This window comes from Nesoenas mayeri, assembly GCF_963082525.1.
Source record: "Nesoenas mayeri genome assembly, chromosome: 7".
Lineage (NCBI taxonomy): Eukaryota > Metazoa > Chordata > Aves > Columbiformes > Columbidae > Nesoenas > Nesoenas mayeri.
Genome location: NC_137551.1, coordinates 31698594 through 31720528, shown reverse-complemented (window position 1 = coordinate 31720528; position 21935 = coordinate 31698594). Strand labels below are relative to the sequence as shown.

Below are 21935 nucleotides of genomic sequence, written 5' to 3'. Positions count from 1 at the left end.
AAGTTTCCTTCACTGAATTTCAGTTTCAACCCAGAGATCTTCACCTGGCATCTGGGTCAGCTGGCTCTTGTTTTCTACTGAAGTAACAAACCACGAGGCCAATGTTGAAGCAATATCAGCAATATCTTCAGGGCTTCTGATAGTTGTTCGTAGAGCTGCTGAGCATAAAAAGTTTCTGTAGAAAACTGAGTCAAAACTAAGAAGCCAAACCCCTTCTGCCAAACATTTTAATACCTGAAAAGATGAATTGCATCTATATGGCCCGTACTTTAAAAAGTTAAATGAAGCCTGTATATGTAATTCCCCTGTGATAGCTTTCTCTATTAATAAAGTAACTCATTCAGCTGTCACATGGAATAAAAATGTATTTGTCACTCAAACCCACCAACAAAATTGCTCAGATGACTCAGCACCACCTTGGTGTGTGGATAGGAAGCAAGCTGCTTAAAAATAACTAAACATTAAGCAGGACAAGACACAGTGATTAAGGGTAAAAGGTAATATGTTCCTTGAAATGGCACCACTGGCCATTTCAGCACATGCTGGCTGGAATTATTTGCATCACATTGTTTACAGTTCTCACACCTTTGCTTCTTTCTGATATACAATGAAATAAGCAAATAAACAAAAGATAAGTATTTATACCATAATCCCAAACTATCCATCATAATGTACTGCCACTTGCTAGCTCAGAACCTGTGGTACTGTCCCACTGGTTGAACAGATCACTTTTCATCAGATCAAGGCATTTATTTATTCATTCTCAGTTTGGTTGATATTTAGAAACAAAAAAGAAACCCTATTTTAGAAAACTGGCAATTAGAATTATATTAGTAGATCAAATTGACATTTGGAATTAATTATAAAAGGGGAAAAAAGGGTTTGTGCTCACTTTTGATCTTTTAGAATGTAAAAATCAGGCCTGATATATCCAGTTTCCTGCATATTTTCCATATTGGAAACATCAAGCTTTATTGTGATTTGTTGGTCGATATTAAACCAACTCCTTATTTAATGATCCATGCTGAGATCACGGCTCCAGGGAAGCAGACATTTACTATATAGAGCATGAATCTGCTCACACAATTTTGATGCGTGATTTACCCAGTATTACTTTTCCTAAATTTCAGCAAAAAATCAGGGAACAGCAGAATTCTAAGCTGTTCATGCGAGGTCTTATTTACCAACAGCAAAGCTGTCTTCTGGCATACAGCTGTGAGAGGGGAACACTTCAGATAGCACTGGCCTAAATGTCTATCTTATATGATCCTGACAAGTTTTTGCCTGTGTAAGCAAGGCCAAGAGATTTTGGTGACTGAATTTTGATTTCAAATTCTTCAAGCTTCCATTCTGTAGGAATTTATGTTAGGTTATTTGAACAAAGAACCATCCAAACAATACAATTCTGAGCAATCAGAAATATGAAATATAGGAGGTATATATTTCCTATATGTAGGAAATAATATTCCTGTCCTTGGCTTATGTTTTACTTCTGTGGCCACGCTGTAAGTTCCTCTCTGCGGGTTACAAACTATTGCGCTTCCCTTGGTCCGAGACACCAGTTGTCCCCCACTCGCCTGAGCAGACATGGCTCCTCTGTCCCTGTGCTGAGCTGGTGCCAAACACGCTGTTGGGAGCTCAGAACTGTGGCCAGGGTGTGCAGACGCACTCTTTAAATCAATAGAATGTGTCTCCTTAAGCGTCTGTCTTTTAAACACGACCAAGCTATGCAGTTTTCTTCAGGCATCATAAGAAACTCATGAAACCCCAGATTCCAGTATAGATTGGGAAATTACGTATTAGAGAGCAGTGTAGGGGAAAGGGACCTGGGGATCCTGGTGGACAACAGGATGACCATGAGCCAGCACTGGGCCCTTGTGGCCAGGAAGGCCAATGGCATCCTGGGGTGTATTACAAGGGGGGTGGTTAGTAGGTCGAGAGAGGTCCTCCTTCCCCTCTACTCCGCCCTGGTGAGACCACATCTGGAATATTGTGTCCAGTTCTGGGCCCCTCAGTTCCACAAGGACAGGGAACTGCTGGAGAGGGTCCAGTGTAGGGCAACAAAGATGATGAAGGGAGTGGAGCATCTCCCTTATGAGGAAAGGCTGAGGGAGCTGGGTCTCTTTAGTTTGGAGAAGAGGAGACTGAGGGGTGACCTTATTAATGTTTATAAATATATAAAGGGTGAGTGTCAGGAGGATGGAGCCAGGCTCTTCTCGGTGACAATCAATGGTAGGACAAGGGGTAATGGGATCAAGCTGGAACACAAGAGGTTCCACTTAAATTAGAGAAGAAACTTCTTCTCAGTAAGGGTGACAGACACTGGAACAGGCTGCCCAGGGGGGTTGTGGAGTCTCCTTCTCTGGAGACATTCAAAACCCACCTGGACATGTTCCTGTGCGACCTCACCTGGGCGTTCCTGCTCCAGCAGAGGGATTGGACTAGATGATCTTTTGAGATCCCTTCCAATCCTAAATATACTGTGATACTGTGAAACCAGTTTTTTTCTTCTCTGATAGTTTTCATTCCTGTTTTCCTTCTGAAAGACATAAAACTTCATCAGAAATGCCAAATTGAATTTGTGAAGCAGTGTGGGAGACTATGGTGGGTCCGTGGATTCCCTGACGGAGGGTATGGGGACAGAAATTAGCCTTGAAGATACGAAGGCCTACCCGTGAGAAAGATGGGAGTAAAGAAGTATCCGGAGATGTTAAGGATGTACCCGTGAGAGAGAAGGGGGTAAAAGAGTAACATCAATGATAGCAAAATAGCCAATGAGATGTTACTGCTGTAACTTGTAACCAATAGTGAAGAGACACATGAACTGGTAAAACTGTATAAAAATGCACTTGTGGCAATAAATGGCATCTACTACTTTCATCCTGGAAGAACTTGGTCCATGTCGTTTGTCCGCCTCAACCACGACAAAGCAGAGAGTGCTCGACTTCATACCGTTTCTAATGATGGCAAAATTCCCACTGATTTTGGGGTGCTTGGGCTTTAATTCTGGTTCCACATTTGCTGTGTAGACAGGGTTTCCCACACAGCTGGTACAGCTGGAGCTGGGTGCAGAGAAGCAGCTCAGCTTCTGTCTGTATGGTCCCCAACACTCCCTGCCTGCTGCGCTGCACAAACTGCTGACGGCACAGCCCCCAAGGTGAAGGACAAGACAAGAAACGTTTTCAGGGCTTTGAAAGGATGGAATTAATAAGGCAGGAGAACGTGAGTCTCAAAGGGAGGATAAACAAGACAAAAGATTTCTTTCTTTCACAAGAAGCCGAAAGGAAAATTGGCTGGGAATACACAGAGTGTTGATGGACATCCTGCTAACGATGAAAATAGGAGCCTCTAAAAACATTAGGAAATAAAAATTCACGACCCAAATTAAGAAATATGAGCTTGACAGGTGCTTCCTGAAGAAGCGGAGATGAGGGAAGCAGAAGTGGGTTTCTCAAGTGAGGGCTAATGACGATGCAAAGAACAGGTGGTTTGTTCCTTGCATCCCAGGCAGCTCAGCATGGAGGATCCTGCCCCGCTCAGCAGCTGCACCACCCACTGCTGCAACGGGGGTCGCTTCTGCAAACAGGTTGTTATGGAAGCGAGTTGTATTTTGGGACGCTGAAAATTGCTTTTCTCAGATTGCAGTAACTTTCCTCATTTATAGGAGACGCTCAGGTGGATCAGCTATCTCACTGCTTTCTTGCAGAACAAATACAAATTATTCAGGAGCCATTAATTAGCTGGGAGACTGAGGATGTAAATGCATGTTTACTTAAATCTCCTCACCGACAGGCTGGTTTCCTCTTGAAACATTCAATGTTTTGTCCAGTTTGGTTTTTAAAGTGTGAGGTTCCAGCCTCCTTCCATTTCTCCTGGTCTAGCAGCATTCATGGCCAGAAGTTTTCACTGACATGGAATACCAGCTTTCCTCAAAGACATTACTTCATTCTTAATTGCGTTCTGATAGATTAGGCTCCGTAATTTCTCGAGTCTTGATGCTTAAGGCTTTCAAATCTTTTTATTGGGAAGTAATGTTCTTCTAACCCTAAGCCATAATTGCACTATGCTAAACTTCGTTACCTCTGTTGCCCTCCTCGCTTAAATCAGTTTAATATCTTTGGTTTTCTGCAGAACTTCCTGTGGTCACTTCAGAATATGGTGAGGTTCATCGTTTTTGAATATGAAAGTTGTGAAGAACATGCTTTTCTTCATGCTCCTACAGCCCAGCACTGCAATGAGATCCTTCCTTTCACATTCTCCTATTTTTCAGTACGTAAAATGTCTTTCCAGAGGGAGGGGACACACACAAATCTCTACTGAGTTACGATGAGCAGAAAGGTAAAGCCAGATGTATCTACTTCATCAAAGTTAGAAGACATGGACAAAGCTGTCAGTTCCACAGCACTATTCTAGCAGGTTTTATACTACCAGCAGGGATTTGATGAAAAATAGTTCAGAATATATATCCTAGTAAGATCAATTTAAATAGCCTGCTGATAGACCATGTTCCAAGATGCTTCTTTTTATCTTCATGGATCTGACTCCAAAGACAACGCCAGCAACTGGTCCAAAAATTTAACTGTACACATTTTGTTTCTTTTTTGGCATTCCCAAGAATCTTATGAGACCTGAAAACTTTAATCCACCACATGCTCTTTGCTTGAGTCCCAAATTGCTCTTCAGTTCTCTTTCTTATCCTTCAGAGGGAGCCTCAGCTGATAAAGGATGTCCCGGGAACATGTGGGTTTAGGCTGAAAGGGCTCATGCGAGTTCTGACAGATTCACTTCTCTGAGCGTTATTATTATTATTGTACTTTAATCCAATTAGATCACATACCAAACTGGCAAAATCCTTAGGGCTTCAACAGCATTGGTTCTGCTAATATCTGAAGGTTAACAAATTCGGTAGATCCTGCACTACTTGTATCTACGTTGAGAGCTTTGACTGTGAATCTGTAAAATGAGTTAACAAATATGAAGTAGAGACCACACACTGATAATACTCTGGTCTTTTGCCAGTAGAATGTAGAGCCCCAAAATCTTGCGTCAGAATGCAATTGCCATAACATTATCATGCTTCAATAATCCAGTCATTTCAAAGATATAAAAGTAAGAGAAAAGTACAAGAAGACACAAAATGTGCAATTTTGATACATCTTCCTCACTGCTTGAGGAAGCAAAAAGTCCCTAAATCTCAAAATGCCTCAAGCAAGGCACAGCAAATAAATGATCTGGGGTGGGAGATGACAATCTCTGAGACCCAAGAGGAGGAGGGGAAGATGCTGAGAGCTGTTAAAAAAGCTGTCAAGTGTATCATCTTGCTGTAGCTCTCTTGTAAAAGATGCAAGAGCACTTGCAGCTGCTAAATACTGAGAAGGAGAAGCAGCTTAACATCCAAGTGGAGCCCTCAGAGGGGATCTTACGATGCAATGAGATTTTTGAAAAGCTGAGGAAAACTTCAAGGACATCAAAACTAGATGAGATACTAAGAAAAGATACCCAACAAATACAATTTTAAAATATATAAAAACATATGTCTAAAAGCATTCCTCAAAGGGCCTGAAGGAAGAAACAATGCTTACTCACGTACATGACATTTCTATCCAATTCAATAAGCTCATGTTGTGACTGACACACTCTGCGCTCAAATGCAATAGAAAACCAAGGTCTTGACGAGCTGCAGCCTCGATAGGTATCAGGGTTTTCGGGAAGATCAGACGTGAATCTGCGTTAGGGTGACTCAAGTCTGGCCATTTCCTTTTGCTCCCACTGTTGATGGGCCAGAACGAGCTGATTCCCTCCCAGCCCCCGCCGTGAGCTGCAGCACCGTACAGGAATGAGGTTTATCCCAGCAGATGCTGCAGTGACAGACTCACAAGAAATGAAAGGACTTAAGGATCAAAGGCATGATGGAAAATGTTAACACATTTTCTGTCTCAAGGTCATCCATACAAAACCTATTATGGATTCTGTAATAACAGAAGCAGTGGCTTCATTGAAATTAATTTATTTTGAGAATATCCCTTTTAATCCTCCATGCATTTTTTTTGCACAAAAAGTTGGAATTGATCACAACCTCCTTCATAAAACTTATTATTGTACGTCTGGTAATGTGGCTGTTTCAACAATTCTTCATTGTTAATCCCAAACCCGCGAAACCTTGGCAACACGCTCAGTAAGTGACCTACACAAAGTTTAATAGAAAAATTTTACTGAATATCCTCTGTTTAATGTAAACAAGGCAGGAGGCAAAACAAGGATAGAGATTTTATATAGTTACACTATTTTACAGGGCACAGAAAGTACTGAGGATCATGGCTTGAAAACCTTGCATGATACACAATATCAGATATGGATTTTCCATGTAGCCCCAAGTCTATGACATAATCCTTCCATTTTACGTAGCACTTCGGTTTAGTATTTCTTACAGCAAGACAAATAGCACTAGTAAAACGTCATTTGTGAAATTACCCAGCAGGTTATGGTAGAAATTACCATGCATTTACAAAGCCATTCCATGATTACTTGTGCCCTGTAAAATCAAGTGCAACAATCCTTACACTAATCGTAGTGTAAGTAAGCTCGGGATTCTGGTCCTTATATATATATGTATATATATACATAGGTGATGTACAACCAGACTCAAGCTGTGTATCAAATCACAGCTTTTATATTGCACAGACAAATACATAGTAAGAACATTACACAGACAGGATCTGATTACCAGGAATATTACAATCATATGAGAAACTAAGGACAAACTTGTTCTACCAGAGTTAGCACATGGCTTATTACAAAATTTTCTATATTGGAGTCTAAATCAAATACATACTGTAAATGGAAAAGAAGTAAAAAATGTGCCTATTTACACACATGTGCATCAGGGTTAAAATGTGGTTTGGATCTGCTTTTTGAAATTAAAAAAAATACTCTAGTATTACCTCTCAAGTATTTCAATCTAATACTAATGGCCGTATTCTCTAAGGTGATAAGCACTTGCATTTCCCACTGACATCTGCGGGACATGCATATGCTGTGAACTTCAGGCCACGTCTTTTCTCAGGGTCCATTTCTGGGTAATAAATAACCACATACAAACACGCACACAGAAACAAAATGGGCACCTCAATGACATGCATAGATTGGAAAGGTGAAAACATGGACCTTGAACTAACTTCTAACCTTTTCTTTTTTTTTTGAAAAAAAGTGCATGAAAAATATCACCACAAAAAAATAATTAAACGAGTTGCATCTCTGAGGGAAGATTAAATCACTTTTACAAAAATAAAGGTCATTGTCATCATATACGGTAATTAAGGGCTTGTAGGCAGCACTCACAAAAGCCATTTAGGCCAAAACAACTTGGATTGCTTCACTTCCATCAGGATGGGTCCATGTCTTATCAACTAAATAACATTTAGTTTGCAAGAACATCAGCAGTGTTGCTGGAGACTGAACAATAATATGCTGAACTTAAGAGTGTTTATAGCTCTATCTACCTACTTTTTCTCATGGACAAGCATGAAGAAATTATGTTTCCAGCTCAGCAGACTGTTTTGCATTAAATGGCATAGAGGTTGCAGCAGTCTTTCCAGCAGCTGATTGATACAACTCCTCAGCGTCATGAGCTCAGGTATCACTGAAAACAACGACAAAAGCCGTGATGTTACTGCTTTCATTTGAGAACAGGCATCTCTTGAACGGCTTTATAAATTGTTGTATTACTTGGAGTACTCTTGCTGATTTCGTTTAATATTTCTCTCACTTTTGTTTATAGTAATAATATCACTTCCAGTTTCCACTGAAATTGAGACATTAGAAGTATTCTGGAACATACACTTTAAAAAAATAAATAATAAAGATAGAAAAATTTGAGGAAAAAGTAATGAAACTCAAGCAAAACCAACAAAGACCCAAATTCAGGAAAGCATCAACATTTGTGCTCAACAGCTTAGCTTTGTTCATGTAAGAAATTGTGATTTAGGAATAAAATTATTGAAATGAAGCTTAGGTTTAACTGCTTTGCTGAACCTGGACCTTATTTATAATAAATGTATGTATTCAACATCCTCTGCATAGACATTTACGTGTTCTAAACTATGTGTACATTAACAAAGCTTCTAATATGGACTGACTGCAATACACATTGCTAAAAATTATTTGCTACTTTCAAGTTACGTTTCTGAAGAACAAAAATGAAGCAAGTGTCACTTTTTAATCTTTATCCTACTATGCTACTTTGACCTGAAAACACTTTGGGGCTAAATTTCACAAAAAAAGGAGGTGAGGAAGTAAAACACGCTTTTGTTTGCCAGATAAATGCAACGCTTTGTACAAAAGCCTCCCAGTATAGGGAGCCAGTGAATACAAGATTTACCTGCCAGAATATTTCCCTGGTTCCAGAACTGCTCTCTCCAGCTGAACCTGTACTGGAAGCTTTTACAGCTGGACCCTCTTCACTGCTGTGATAGGAATAAATATAGCCCATTAACTGTGACACTGTTTTCATTAACCTGCTAAATTGAGGCTTCTCAACATCCAGGTTCCATAAATATTAAAAAAATAATAGAACCCTCAAAGGCATGGATTCAGAGCAGAATCTGTTTCATGTAAATCCAGAAAAATTCTAGTGACCAAGTAAATTAGTCCCTATTTGTGTATGAGCAATCACATCTGAAATGTGATTAGCGGTGCAAATGGGATGGTAGGAAAGACAAACGAATACAATATAAACACAAGGAGCTCAACTCCACCTTGCCTGCCTACGCTATGATATTTATAGGAGGGGAAAGAGGGACCACACATCTGTGTGGAGAGCAGGACAGGCCTCTCATCCAAGTCCCTCAGTGTCACCTGAAGGTTAAAGCGCGGACACCTGAACGTGCGGTGCAGAGGTGGCACTGGGGGAAGCGCAGGCTGCAGCACCCTTCACGCTGGAGGAATAGAAGCAAAGCACTCTGAAGTCCGAACATTTGCAATGCAAACGCCTGCCCTGGCTGATAGTATTCATATTGAAAAAGATTCACTGAGAGACATTTCTGCGTCCCAGCACTAGGAAAAGAAGGTGTAAATTTTGGTCCTATATATGGTATCAATGCTTTAACTGAATTGGCATCAGTCAATCTTTTGCTGAGCACTACTGCAATGGTTAGATAAGCAATCAAAACATTTCAAAAAATGACAGAATGTTTATGCTGCCAGTTTTCAAGGCACAAAAGATTCTTAAGCCAATTCAGGCTAAATATAAATTTAAAAGAAATTAAAAATACTGTTTCAACAACAACTACTAATGACCTACAATTAACTTCCCTGTAAAGGTGACATGAGCCAAAGCAACTGGAGTTCACAGGCAGAAACCTAAAGCAAATCTAGTTACACAGATGACCTGAAGAGCAATCACTTGGAATGACACAGACAAACATACCAGAAACACGTACACTTCAGATATATTTGTTATGGTTGTGATGCTGAATCAGGATTAATTCCATTAGTATTGATTTTATACTGATATATCTCCTGGAGTATTCCATTGGGGAATTAGTCTCAGAGTTGTCCTTAAGATTCACCAAAACAAATATGATCCCTCATTAATATATCCCACTGTTTATGGATTGATGGATTTTTTTTAACCTCTTCATTTTTAATAACATACATTGCAACTATAGTTGTGATTTCCTTTCCTGTATCCAACTGAAAAGAAAAAGAATTAAGACATAAAAATGTTAGAAAATTAATTTGCTTTTTAAAAGTAACATGGTCACAAAAAGCAAATTGGCGTGTGTGAGCCCCAGAACATACAAAAGACTCAACTCTCTAAACATTGTCATTATAACAGAATAACCAAGGTCTGATGTCTGTGGTTCTTCATGCAGCTTTTGCAGCTCTTCACACAGTGGCTAGAAATGCTATGTATTGGTTTATCCCCAAACACCTTCCATCATATTCTAGGTCCATTTGAATCCCTCTCTATTGCGATGTCAACACCTGGTGGGAGTAACTTCTCTTCCAATTCTGCCAACCGACACTTTGCCAGGAGGCATCACCTCCTTTTCTCTAGGTATTGTCAATAGTCTGAAACAGGCTGGGTGCTTTTACAGCCTGGCTACTCATCAAGGCTGCTCATGGTGTAGACGAGGCATGATACTTCACAAAGGCAATGGCTGCCAGCTCTTTGCAGAATTCTTCCAGCACAATCACGCCCTCTAGTAACGTCATGTGGTCAATGCTGAGAAAGAGAAACAAAAAAATCAGCAGAGAATCAAGACTGGCACACAGAAAAACCAGCCGCGAGTCTTGGAGAATATGCAGTGTATTTACTCACATGGGCCCTTCTGGCTCCAGGCCCAAAAGGCGTTTTCTGACCAGCAGAAGTTTGGGAGTGAAATCTGGGATGCGCTGGATTCTAATCATGAGGTCCCCAACGACCTGTGGAGCATAATGTCATCAACACACAAAGTTAACACCTTCGAAGTGTGCTCGGTAGCAAGGTGAACTGGCAGCCTCCAGTGCCCAGGATGCAGAGCCACGTCAGCATCCTCACAGGCTCACAAAACAACACGCAGAGTATCTGCTCTGCCCCAAAAAAGGGTAAGTGGGTGCAGAAAGTAAAGAGATCCAAATGGGCAGGAACTCTTGAGCCTTACTAGCTGTTGCCACAAATGGTATGACTTATTTTAATTATGCCAACAATTAATTTGTCTTAGTAAATGTTGATGTAGGCAATTGACCAGTAAATTCCTGGGTTTCGGGAAAGCACAAAGGGAGAGAGTGAAGATTATATTTTGAAATGGGGAGGACTGCTGGGAAAAAGGGAGGTAAGCCCTCCATTAGTACTGGGCAAGGACCATTAATAGGCTTCCGACCAGCTTAATAACAGCTGGTGCGTGGGGCAGGGAAGGGATCTCTGACTGAGAAGCCGCAGTGTGACAGGCACTCAGCCAGCACTTGTAGGATGCAGCTCTGGCAGGAAGAGATGGAATCCGAGAGGGAAAGGAAGGAAAGGGACTTCTGAAAAATCCAGGACGTCAGCATCAGAAACAGAAAGAAAAATAGGATGAACAGAGATACACATCACGGCACAAAATACTCAGGAGTGTCCTTTGCCTGTGTGTGAACCTGGTGCAAATCAGCACTTGGCCTGTTCTTACAGCACTACCTGACATCGCCTGCAAGTGACAACGATGTGACCGAATCCAGTTTAAAGCAATATCATTGCCAGAGGGGTGATTTTGCATATACACAATGAAACTAAGCAAACGAACAACTTTCAAGACACGCAGAATGAAAATAAATGCTGAGAAATACATTTTCCAATGTTTTTGGTAGAAAATCCATAATTCTGATGTTCAAATTAAGAGCATAAGTATCTATGTTCAGTGATAAGCCATTCGCCAACTTAAACTAGCCAGCAGCAACCACCACTGACTACAAAGTTAGTAAATACATCACTGCTGTACAGCCACATGTAAATATTAACTGTGTGTTTACTCACCCTGACAATGACAGAGAAGAGAGACCTGCAGCCAGACGCCAGGTTTACATAAGGATCCAAAAGGTATTCATGTATATGAGGATGGGGAAATAAGGACAGTTTGGACAACACTGACGTAACTTGTAAATTTACATCATAGGGCTGCAAAGAAAGGAAACACAGGGCTCAGTTACTTCATGCTGGCTTCTTTTCATCAAGCCAGTGTTTATTTAACTACCACAACCTTATGCACAGGGATATGAATATATAAAGATAAAAAGTTAGATTAGAAGACAAGCCCAAAACCTCTGCTTTCCACAACAGGACTGATGTGAATATGAAAGTTAGTCATTAAATGCTATTATCTCCGTAACTGCTACAACCACTTGAACTTCTTGCACACTTGTTTACTGTAGGATAAGTCCTCTTCCTTTAAGATATATCTTCAGCTCAGTAACTAAACAAACAGCACAAAATCAGCCTAGATTGAACATCTGCTTGCTTCTGCTGTATAACTGTGAAGTGTATGAGCTCAGGAAATTGAGACACACAAATCCATGTTTACAGCTAATGTGGCATTTCTCTCCACCTCTCCTACTTGCTTTTTTCTTGGAGAGAACCATTGCAGAAGGCCTGGTCATCTTGTGGCAGCATCCTATGCGAGATGAGACAGTCCTGAGAAGGCAGCATGAAATTCTGAGCTTCTTCTCTACCTCCTTCCCTAACCAACCACATGGGAGAGGCAACACTCAGATGCTGGAAGACGCTGATCAGTCATAAGGAAAAAAACACTACCTAACTTTCTAGGAAAAAAATAATGACTAGCTTAAAGGATTTTAATTCTACTGAGAAACTAATTTCCATAAAAGCAAGTATTTTCACCATAGCTTGTGTTCCGAGTACTTTTTTTTTTCCATCTTTGATTTTCTCATCACAGTGAAAACAAGCTGACATTTTAACTCGGCCCCAAGCTTGCAAACTAGTGGAATTTCCTTCTATCTGTTCAGTGGTGGAACAGATGACGTTGACAAGAGATGGACAGACATTCCCCTTGTACACACCTACATGGTTCTGAAGATGTTACCGACACCCAGATGGTTTAACTTAATCTTGTTTGTTTCACCTGAAGTGGATTACAAGGCCTTCACTTGATCCCTTTGACTGCACACCAGCAGTAACATCCTCAGTGGCATAATCACATCTAGAAGAGGATGATTTCTTGGCCTCAAATTATCATCTTAATGCTCAAAAGTTAGCATCCCGTTGAAGAATCAGAGAACAGATTCTTCCCTTTTCCAGACTGCAAGATTTGGAAGAATTCAGCTTCAGATTAAGACAGATACATTTAGATTGGTCTACATGTCTTTAAGCTCACATTAGCCTACTCAACAAAGATCTGACACTTCATACACTTGCCTACACACAACTATCTCATGTCATCTCAGGCTCTCAAGAGCATCTGCTGGTCTGTTGATGGTTCCACAGAGGGTGGATCCTGCAAGATCTCTGTTGTAACTACAAGCTTGTGGGAATATCTTGAGCACCACAAAAATGGCAACAGATAGCTCAGGCAACTGAGTCAAGCTTCCAGTCAACAGAGTCAAGGAAGCTGAGATGGTGATTCACTTCACAGTAAAACAGATTTGCTTTTCAGTCTAACAGCTCCAGAGATAGCGGGGCTGTTCTGACAAAATTTCCACTGACTAGAGGTGGGCACCTAACTAATATTTAGGTACCTCACTCCTGAATTCATCACCACACACTGTTGCATTGCAAAGGGAGTTGTCTTACAGATCTTATGAAGTGAAAGCACATATTTCCCCCAGTCAGTAGCGGTTACTTCTGCACTTGGTATTCCAGCAACAGATTCATTCCAATCTAACCCATGAAGCTCTCAGCCCCTGGACCGGAGATGTTAGAGGTAATAGAGATCACTACATCTTGAGTTATTGTGGAAAAGTTACTCTGCAGACAGAGACACAAATTCCTTCCATAAATCCATTCCACTGTCTACCTCGCTGAACTGTAGAAGGTTTTTAAAGTTGTCTGAGTCAGTCAATTCATTAGGAAGCTTTGAAGCCGTGAGCATTATTTGGTTTTCACAAGAAGAGAAGGAAAGCAACTAGTAACACGTGCTGCCTTGTTCAGACAGATTGCTGTTGTGATGTGAACTAATTGAGAGCATTAAGGAAAGCTGCTTCTTCACATAGAGCTTTTATTTCTGTCCATATGTCAGCAGACTCAGTTAGACAGCCTTCTATCAGATAACATCCTAAAAAATTCTCTGTAACTAAAAAGGTTTAAAACCAGCAAAATTTGCAGTTCAGAAAATTCTTACAAAATTCTTATGAAACATTCAGCTCCATAGAAGTGACACTGAAGTTCACTGAAATGTTGCACTAAGGAGCTGTACAATATGTTATTTGCTGAAAAATGTAGATGCTTTCTCAGTGTAAATGCCAGAAAATGAAGCAGAACCAGTGATGCTAGTACTGAAGGATTCCTCAGATACTATCTTATCTTCATCTTTTATCTTAAAGATACTATCTTGTTACTCATCAATTTAAATGATATTTCTGGTCAAGAAAACATGTGGTACACAAATGGTGGCTAACAAAGATAAGAGAGTTTTTGTTCTCTGCTTTTGTTGAATAACACTGATCACTGTAACATCCTGCAATCTACAGAGACCTGCTACCAAGCACTTGGGACATTACACAATAACATTCATATGATGCTCAATGGACATCTGTGTGATGAGAATACATGGGACCTTATGGAGATTAGTCCTTTAGTAGTGATGAAAGTATCAGAAATGGAACTCATAACCTGCTTTTTCTTACCTGATCAAGAATTCTGCCCATTCTTTCAAACAGGACTTTCAAGAAGTGTCCTTCAAAAAATGGTGCTTCTAAATTGCACTTTTCCAAAGATGTGGGATATCCAGGCCACTCCCACCGTAAACAGACGACACAATAATCCCGGAACTAAAAAGAGTAGTGAAGAAAAAAGACTCAAACCTCCATGGAAACAATTTAATTTCCTTTTAATAGTCATACACCTTAAAACCATAATCTGTAGCTAAATAATAACTCTAAGTTCAAAAAGAAATGTCACTCTAATGTAAATGCTATCCGTTTCTACGCAGGCACCTCATTTTCTTCTTGACATTCATGCTATTAGGGTAGCTTCAGAAACAATGAGTGGAGAACAAGAATTGCATTCGTATACATTCTTTTTCTCAGTCCATTACCCCACTTTCACTGTATTACGTGTAGTTTATCTCGCTATCCAATTGATACTGCTCCCTAATTCCCAGGAGATGAAAGGCAGGTGTATCTGCAGGAGATCCAAATGAAAACTACGTCAGGGCTTTCTCTCCCCTCTCTGTTTCCTATCACTCAAACCAGACTTTCTCAGGCTCTGCCTCTGGTTTGCTGTGGGCTGCCTGATGTCTCACTTTCCAGGAATTACACCTTGAAAGGAGCACAGGTTAGAGCAGTGAAAATACAGAACCCAGGAACAAACAGTAGCAAGAGAGAGACAAAACAGACCCAGAAATTCTGCACTGCATGTACATTACCTACTTGTGCAGGCTTCCAGGAATAGAAATATGGAAGCAGAACAGCTATTTGGATGTAATAGCAGCAATAGGCTGCTATTCTTAGGGGGGAAATATTTTAAGAGTAGCCATATCATTGTCAGGAACTGATAGAAACCAATTCTGTTCTCTAATAACTCCCAGAATACTCTTTTTCCCAAGGCACGAAAGAAATACAAAGATGATATGTGTTTTCTGGCATCCAAGAATAGAACACGGGAATTTTACATCAACCTTTGTCTCCCTATTTTCTATTTTCTTTCTCCTCAGACTACAGATAAAACGATATAATAAGTACTGAAATTCAAGCTTCCCACCTTAAACTGCTGATATTGTAAGTCAGAGGTTATGGAATATTTATGGAATATAATAGTGCCTACTAAATATAGCTCTCTCAGTTACTCTACTCCCTTGCATTATTTTTATTTTAGAAGGACAGGGCTTCAATAAGAAAGCTGCAAATATACGGTGATTGTCCTTTGACCAAGGAAACTTTAGATTGTTTGTAAGAACAAAACCTGCATTTATTTCAAAACTAGAAATCAAACACCTTTCTCTACCTACCAACACTCCCAACTTCAAACCTGAATGCCTTAGGCTGCGCATTCCCTGTGATGAGCCTTTATTTTTTAAGTCCCAGATTGCATAACTACTATGCAGCATTTTAATTTCCCTTTAGTCCTTTCAAACAGCTTGGCAGGCGATTCTCCAAGAGAATGCAGATAAATGCAAAAGCAAATTAAGAATCTATCTGCAGTTCAGATAGAATTCTGAACGTATTTGTTATATGAATATTAATGCATTTAATCTCATCCATCATTCCCACTGGAGTAATACAAGGTGGATTCACCGCCAAAAGATCTCCAAAGGTAAATTTTCATTAGAAAATAAAAATTGAATTTTCCTATCTTCCATTACCTAAAGATGCATTTAGTAGGACTATTTATAGAATCGTTCGTATATACTCATAGCATTTCAACTTCTCAAGGACTCAGGAAGACTTCACTGACTTACTTGTCTGTGGGCATCTCTGAGGTAAGTGTCATAACCTGTACCCTCCACGTGGTACGATGACTTCGCTTCATCAGGTACAAGACAGAGGAAACTAAAGAGAAAATAAGTACATTAATGAATATCTACAATCCACAGAGCACCAGATCAATACTTGCTCACCATTCGTAGCAGTGTACACAATACCGAATTGTCTGGCCAATTAATCCACAGATTCTACCGTAACTTTATGTGAAGAGCAGAGAATACATAAGTGCATCTATTCTAACTACTGCTCGTAATAACAAGATATATACTTCAGAACTTTCATATCTAGCACTAGAGGTAAAAATCTCAGTGGAAACATTTTCTGAGAATTAGCAGACAGAATGGAGATGAACAGGAATATTTATAACCAGGTCAAGTATTTGCTAAAGGTCACACTCAATCTTACTACAGTGCATAGAAAATCTACTGGGGAATAAATGAGCAAAAGGAGAAGGAGAATTGCAGTTAAAATTCCTCTTAACCTACTGCACAGGCAGTTTTATTTACCATAGTTTGTTCTGGTAAAAAACAAACATCTAGGAACATAAATATTTGCCTATAAATGTCCCAGTTACACATAACATTGCCTTTACCAGGTATGTAGTGCAAAAACTCTACGTTCTTATTACTTCACCAATATCAGACCTAAAAAGTGTCAGGAAATTCTGAATTTTATGACAGAGGAACTGTCTTTAAACAATAAAGCCCTAAAATTTCTGGACAGCAGAATAAAACTCAGTCTTTGGGCTCTGTTTCTAAATTTCAGCTTTCTCCACGCCCCAGGAACTGCTGGAAGCTCCCGAAATATTTATATGCAGAAATATGTAATAGGTGACTTTTCGTATGGAGTTCATCTTATCTGACAAAATACAAATTTGCAAAGCACTGCAGATGCTGAAAACATTTCTGTTCACTGAAGGAGATGACACGGGGTGAATTTAGGAGGCTGTTCTTTGCATCTCTGCTCCAAATCATGTCCACCATAACTATATATAACAGTACCAGAGGAAAAGGGCAAGAAGAGACAATGCCATCTTCTGCTGCCTGCCCTCAGGTTCCTTGCTTCCTTTGCCTAACACCTTCGATTATTTCTGGATAAGTAGATAGGTCAGCACTGAAATACCAGCGCTGCTTTGCTACCGTGTACTAACAGAGCAAACAGTGTTTGTCCTAATATTAGTCGCTAAGATAATTACATCACTAAGTTGCTTAGAGCGGAGCCGCTCCTCTTGGCAATATCCAATTTGCAGGATGTGCAACATGCACAGAGGTGTGTTACAGGTGACAGAGACGCCTCTTGATTTTCAGGGGAACAGAAGGTTATCTCTAGAATGGCAATTATTTACTTTTATATATGGGTTTAAGAAAGATTAGGAAGTTAGAGGGCTTTTTTCCCCAAAAACATTTATAGCAAGACTCCCCATACTTCTCCAGGAAGGTAAAGTCCTGTAACAGCAGATTAAACATAGCATTTTTTTTTTGAGAAAAGAAAGTTTTATAATCAATGAGGCTTTCACCATTAATTCTGAGTATTCAACTACACTATTAGCTATAAAGTTCTTCCTTTTTTCTCTTTAATGTTGAATTATTTTTACTCATTGTAAGCTCTTATCTTTCAGGAGTCGCTTGCTGATAAAATGCCACATAATTTCCTTCTGTGGAGTCATTTTACCAGCTGGCACAGAATAACACCAATTACAGAGTACATTTAATTTGCACAGTATGTGCAGACACCCACACATTCAGACTTTTCTTTAAGTGTTTGTTTCAACTTACCTATTTACAATTTTATGAACTTCAGTCTTCCCATCATTTCTTGGATGTTCTGGACTGGCAGGTGGAGAAGCACTGAGCCACTCCTGAGTTGACAACGTGTTGTCTGGAGACAGATCAGTAAATAACGGATCTTCCTCTAGGTCTCTGTAAGATTATAGTAGACAAAAACATAATCATGCACAGAATGTTATGGAAGGTATGTAAATCTCTGGGTCAAAAGGCATGCTTTCTATTTTTCTTCTCTGAGCAACTGGGATGTTTTCCAGAACACTATCACATGCACATCTCTTTATCTAACTAATATACAGAGACATGAACCTTTACAAACTTCATTTTGAAGAAAATCCTAACTTCTTGATCTGAACAACATATTGTAGTAGAGATTTTTGACTCCTACAAGATCACTGCATTATATCACTCAAACTCACATTTTTTACATGACAGAGAGTTACACTCCAGGAAACCTTATCATTATTTTATATAACTCAGAAATATCTAAATGAAGATGCCTAAAATAGCTGGTGTGACTAGTCCTTACCCCTCCATCAGTAAAAAAAACAGGAGTTACAAGAGTCACATAGGGTCTTTAAAAAGATTTTATGTAAAGTGTCCCAGAAAAGTTCTTCCATCAAAAAATTGTTCCAGAACATAAATATAAGCAAGAAACCCAAGTGACTGACTTTCAGGAATGATCTTATTGAAAATAATACAAGTATGTATAGACTTATGCTAGGTAGAGGCCTAAGTAAATTGATACATGAAGACCTTTGGGTGCCTATTGTTCAGGAAAGAGGCTTTTGATAATTTTAGCTTGCTGTTACAGTTCTACCAATTTCCATCAGTTGCTGATATAATAATTTCTGTATTACTTTATGTATATGGATTAATACATAGAGCAAAGTGCTATCTGTGCTCACTTTTCTTTCAATTACTGAAAAAAAGCCAACTGTTTTCTTCTAAAAATAAGGATCCAAGTTAGCTGTTGTGAACACTTCCCTTAAAAAAGAAACTTACACTGCTCCTGCAATCTGTCCATTCTCTACCACATCTTTATCTTCTTGACAGAGAGGCTTGTATTCCATATAGTTTCTTTCTTCTAAATTTCTCAGAACCAAATTATAAAGAATGTGCTCATTGGGTTTTTGCAAAAGGTGCTCAAACATTCGTAAAGTCATTATGCTGATCTGCAATATAAAAAGTGAAAATTCAGTAAGTGGAGGCACTGCTGCCTTATACTTTTTACCTTATACCTGGTTTGCACATCCTAGAATATCGCAATTACTTATTAACATTATGGAGGGAAGCAAAAATCCTAAGAGAAATGGGGAAATCGTTATGCTGAATGTGGTATAAACACGGATGAAGAGTTCACACACATTTGAAAATCCATATGTGGATGTATTGTTTTCCTGTAAAACAAGAATTGTTCCAAAATCTGCCAAAAGAACAATACAAAGAACATTCAGAGAACTTACAACTTAGCTTTCCATATTACAATGAGATCCATGCTGGAAGATGGTTATTGTTGTGCCAGTGAGACACAGAACATGACTGAATGTTAGTAATAAATACCCAGAATAAAATAAAGTAATAATGGGATACTGTGACTAGAACTACAGGCTAAGATTTTTACATGGAGATATAGGCTTTTAAAAATCGACTGACTTTAAGTAATACAGAGACAGTTTTTAAAGATGATTTTAGAGTGCTCAGCTTTGCAACGATCAACTAATTTATAAACAGAATTGATTTGGATGGGGTGAGCAGGTAAGCACACTGAAAAAAATGGATATGTGAAGGCATAGATCTGTATTTCAGGCAAACTTGATTTGATTTGAAAAAGCAGAGTGTGGAGGTTGTTTCATGGAAAAAATGAAACAAGCATCTCCTGAGGAGGGATTTTACTCAAGTCAGTTATTTTAACAATGTTCACTGTGTGTAAAGGGCTTGAAGTTACTATATCACCTTTCAATTAGCACTGCGTGTATTCTCTGATAACACTTACTTTATATAATAGAAGTTTTTAACTATACCTTATATGATAACACAACAGAATTGACACAACACGGAAAATAAGTGCGACGGAACATATAACAAAGCGCAAATTAAAACGCAATTACAGAAATTGATTTTCCCCTATCTTATCGATAAGCCAGCCCAACTACATATGCATAGGGGCAAGCAAATTTAGCAAAGAATCTTTATTGGTGGGAACAATGTGCTAGCTGGAAAAAACAGTGTCATTCTCTAAAGGGAATTTGCAGGGCTGGCAGTCAGAACTCTTTCCCTTGGCAAAACAAGTTAGCTGACATAAAGACGAGAAGACCCCACGATGATGTTTTTACAGCCTCTGCACAAGACAGAACTGACCAGCAGACATTATTATGTTGTAACCACTTCTCACCTCGTCAGAAATATGATCACAGTGCTCAATTAATCTGTGTCGCAATGGATGTCTGTTGATGTCTGTCAAAGTTTCCGGCTCTCTGTGTTCTCCAAGTATAAAATAAACTATTTCCTGCAGCAGTACGTCTGAATTCACTTGGCGAACAATGCGATGTAATAGTGCAGTCGATGTGAGGATTCCAATCTCTGAACTGCACAAAAAGTTTCATGTCAGATATGCAGTGGATTTCAGCTGAAAAAAGAAAATCAGCTTGATTCCAATTCTGTTGTGCTGTGTCTTGCAGGATGCTACTCACGTTTGCATCAGCTGGGGTTCCAAAACATCAATGAAAAATCGTTCCCGCATAGCTTTTGCCATAGCAACAGCCGCAGTCTGAAACAAAAGTACAAAATGGTGCGTCTCAAACTAAAAAGCTAAGAAACAACTGGAACTACTTATTTGCTGAATATATTTGTATCGTCGGTAAAAATTTCAAACCTTTTGTGCTTCTTTGATGAGTTGATCACAGTAGTCAAACCATGAAAGAAATGAAATCAACGCTCTTTTCCCTGGAAAAGCAGATGCATCTTCTTTGTGGCTATAGGAATCCAAACTAGACAACACAGGGAAAAAAACTTAGTCTGTAAATAACAGAAAAATCTTGGACTTTACTTTTATTAAACTTAACAGAACAAGTAAAGATCTACTTGCAACGAAGTGAACATGAAAAAAGCTTTTCTGACAGTGTCTACTCATCTGGCAGTGCTATCATCACACAGGTTTTCAGTGGAACGCTAAAGGACACACAATATAGACAGCAGAATAATTCTGGTTAAGCATTTCTTGAGTCAGAAGGGAAAACTGATCACCTAATCTGTTCTTCCAGGAAATAAAGACCACAGAAACGGAATCAGTAACTCCTGTAGTCAGAGAACCATAAAATGAAGGCAATTTTTCTTCTCTACTCTGTAAACAACCTCAATCAAGTCCACCACAGCCCCACAGTGTATACCTGAACTAGATTGCACCTTTCAGAAAAACACGTGTATCTCAATTTAAAGGCTCTATGGAATAATAAATTCACCATTGTCTTTGGTAAAGCAGTCCAACAGCTATTTATACCACCATTTAAAGTCGGTTTGTCTCTTCTATTTTCAAACTCCAACCATGGGAAACTTTGGTAGTTGTTTTGCATATACCTACTTTTTGCCTCACTACTGATATATCAGGAACAATTCATAATAATGAAGGCAGAGTAGGAAAGAGAAGTGTTTTGAGAATCTACCATGCAAGCAGTTAGGCTAGCAGGCATGTATTTTTTACTTCATGCCAGTAAGTTATGCAGTTACTCTTTCCTTCTTCTTTTTTACTGCAAAAATTTTGCAACAACAGCCTGTTATCAAATATACTCTTCCTGTCCCCTGCAGCAGCTTATGGTGCTGTGTGTACAGTATGTTTCCTAAATCCTAAACATCTGAACAAGAAAATATTTTGTACCTGATACTGCAGCTACACCACCACAAATTGTTAATGTAATTCAGTGGAAAGAACTGCCCCCTGAGGAATCTCTGCAAGGGACTGGCAGCCAAACCTGGCCCTGTGTCAGAAATCACATGTACCAAAGTCGTACCTTTACTCTGCAGCTGGGATTCCAGCTCTGCTCT

The 21935-nt window shown here is 39.3% G+C and overlaps 1 protein-coding gene across 1 annotated transcript in view; it reads right to left on the bottom strand.

Annotated features, from left to right (window-relative positions):
- Positions 1-6001: 6001 nt before the first annotated feature.
- The window catches only part of FHIP2A (FHF complex subunit HOOK interacting protein 2A), a 33365-nt gene continuing 17431 nt past the window's right edge, over positions 6002-21935 (bottom strand). Inside the window, exons 8-17 of the mRNA XM_080348034.1 lie at positions 20770-20884; positions 20588-20664; positions 20290-20482; positions 18900-19069; positions 17886-18029; positions 16086-16176; positions 14314-14457; positions 11492-11632; positions 10322-10425; positions 6002-10225 (exon numbers count right to left, since the gene is read on the bottom strand). Coding sequence (XP_080204160.1) covers positions 10120-10225; positions 10322-10425; positions 11492-11632; positions 14314-14457; positions 16086-16176; positions 17886-18029; positions 18900-19069; positions 20290-20482; positions 20588-20664; positions 20770-20884 — 1285 coding nt within the window. The 3' untranslated portion in view covers positions 6002-10119. The remainder of the gene's footprint in view (positions 10226-10321; positions 10426-11491; positions 11633-14313; positions 14458-16085; positions 16177-17885; positions 18030-18899; positions 19070-20289; positions 20483-20587; positions 20665-20769; positions 20885-21935) is intronic.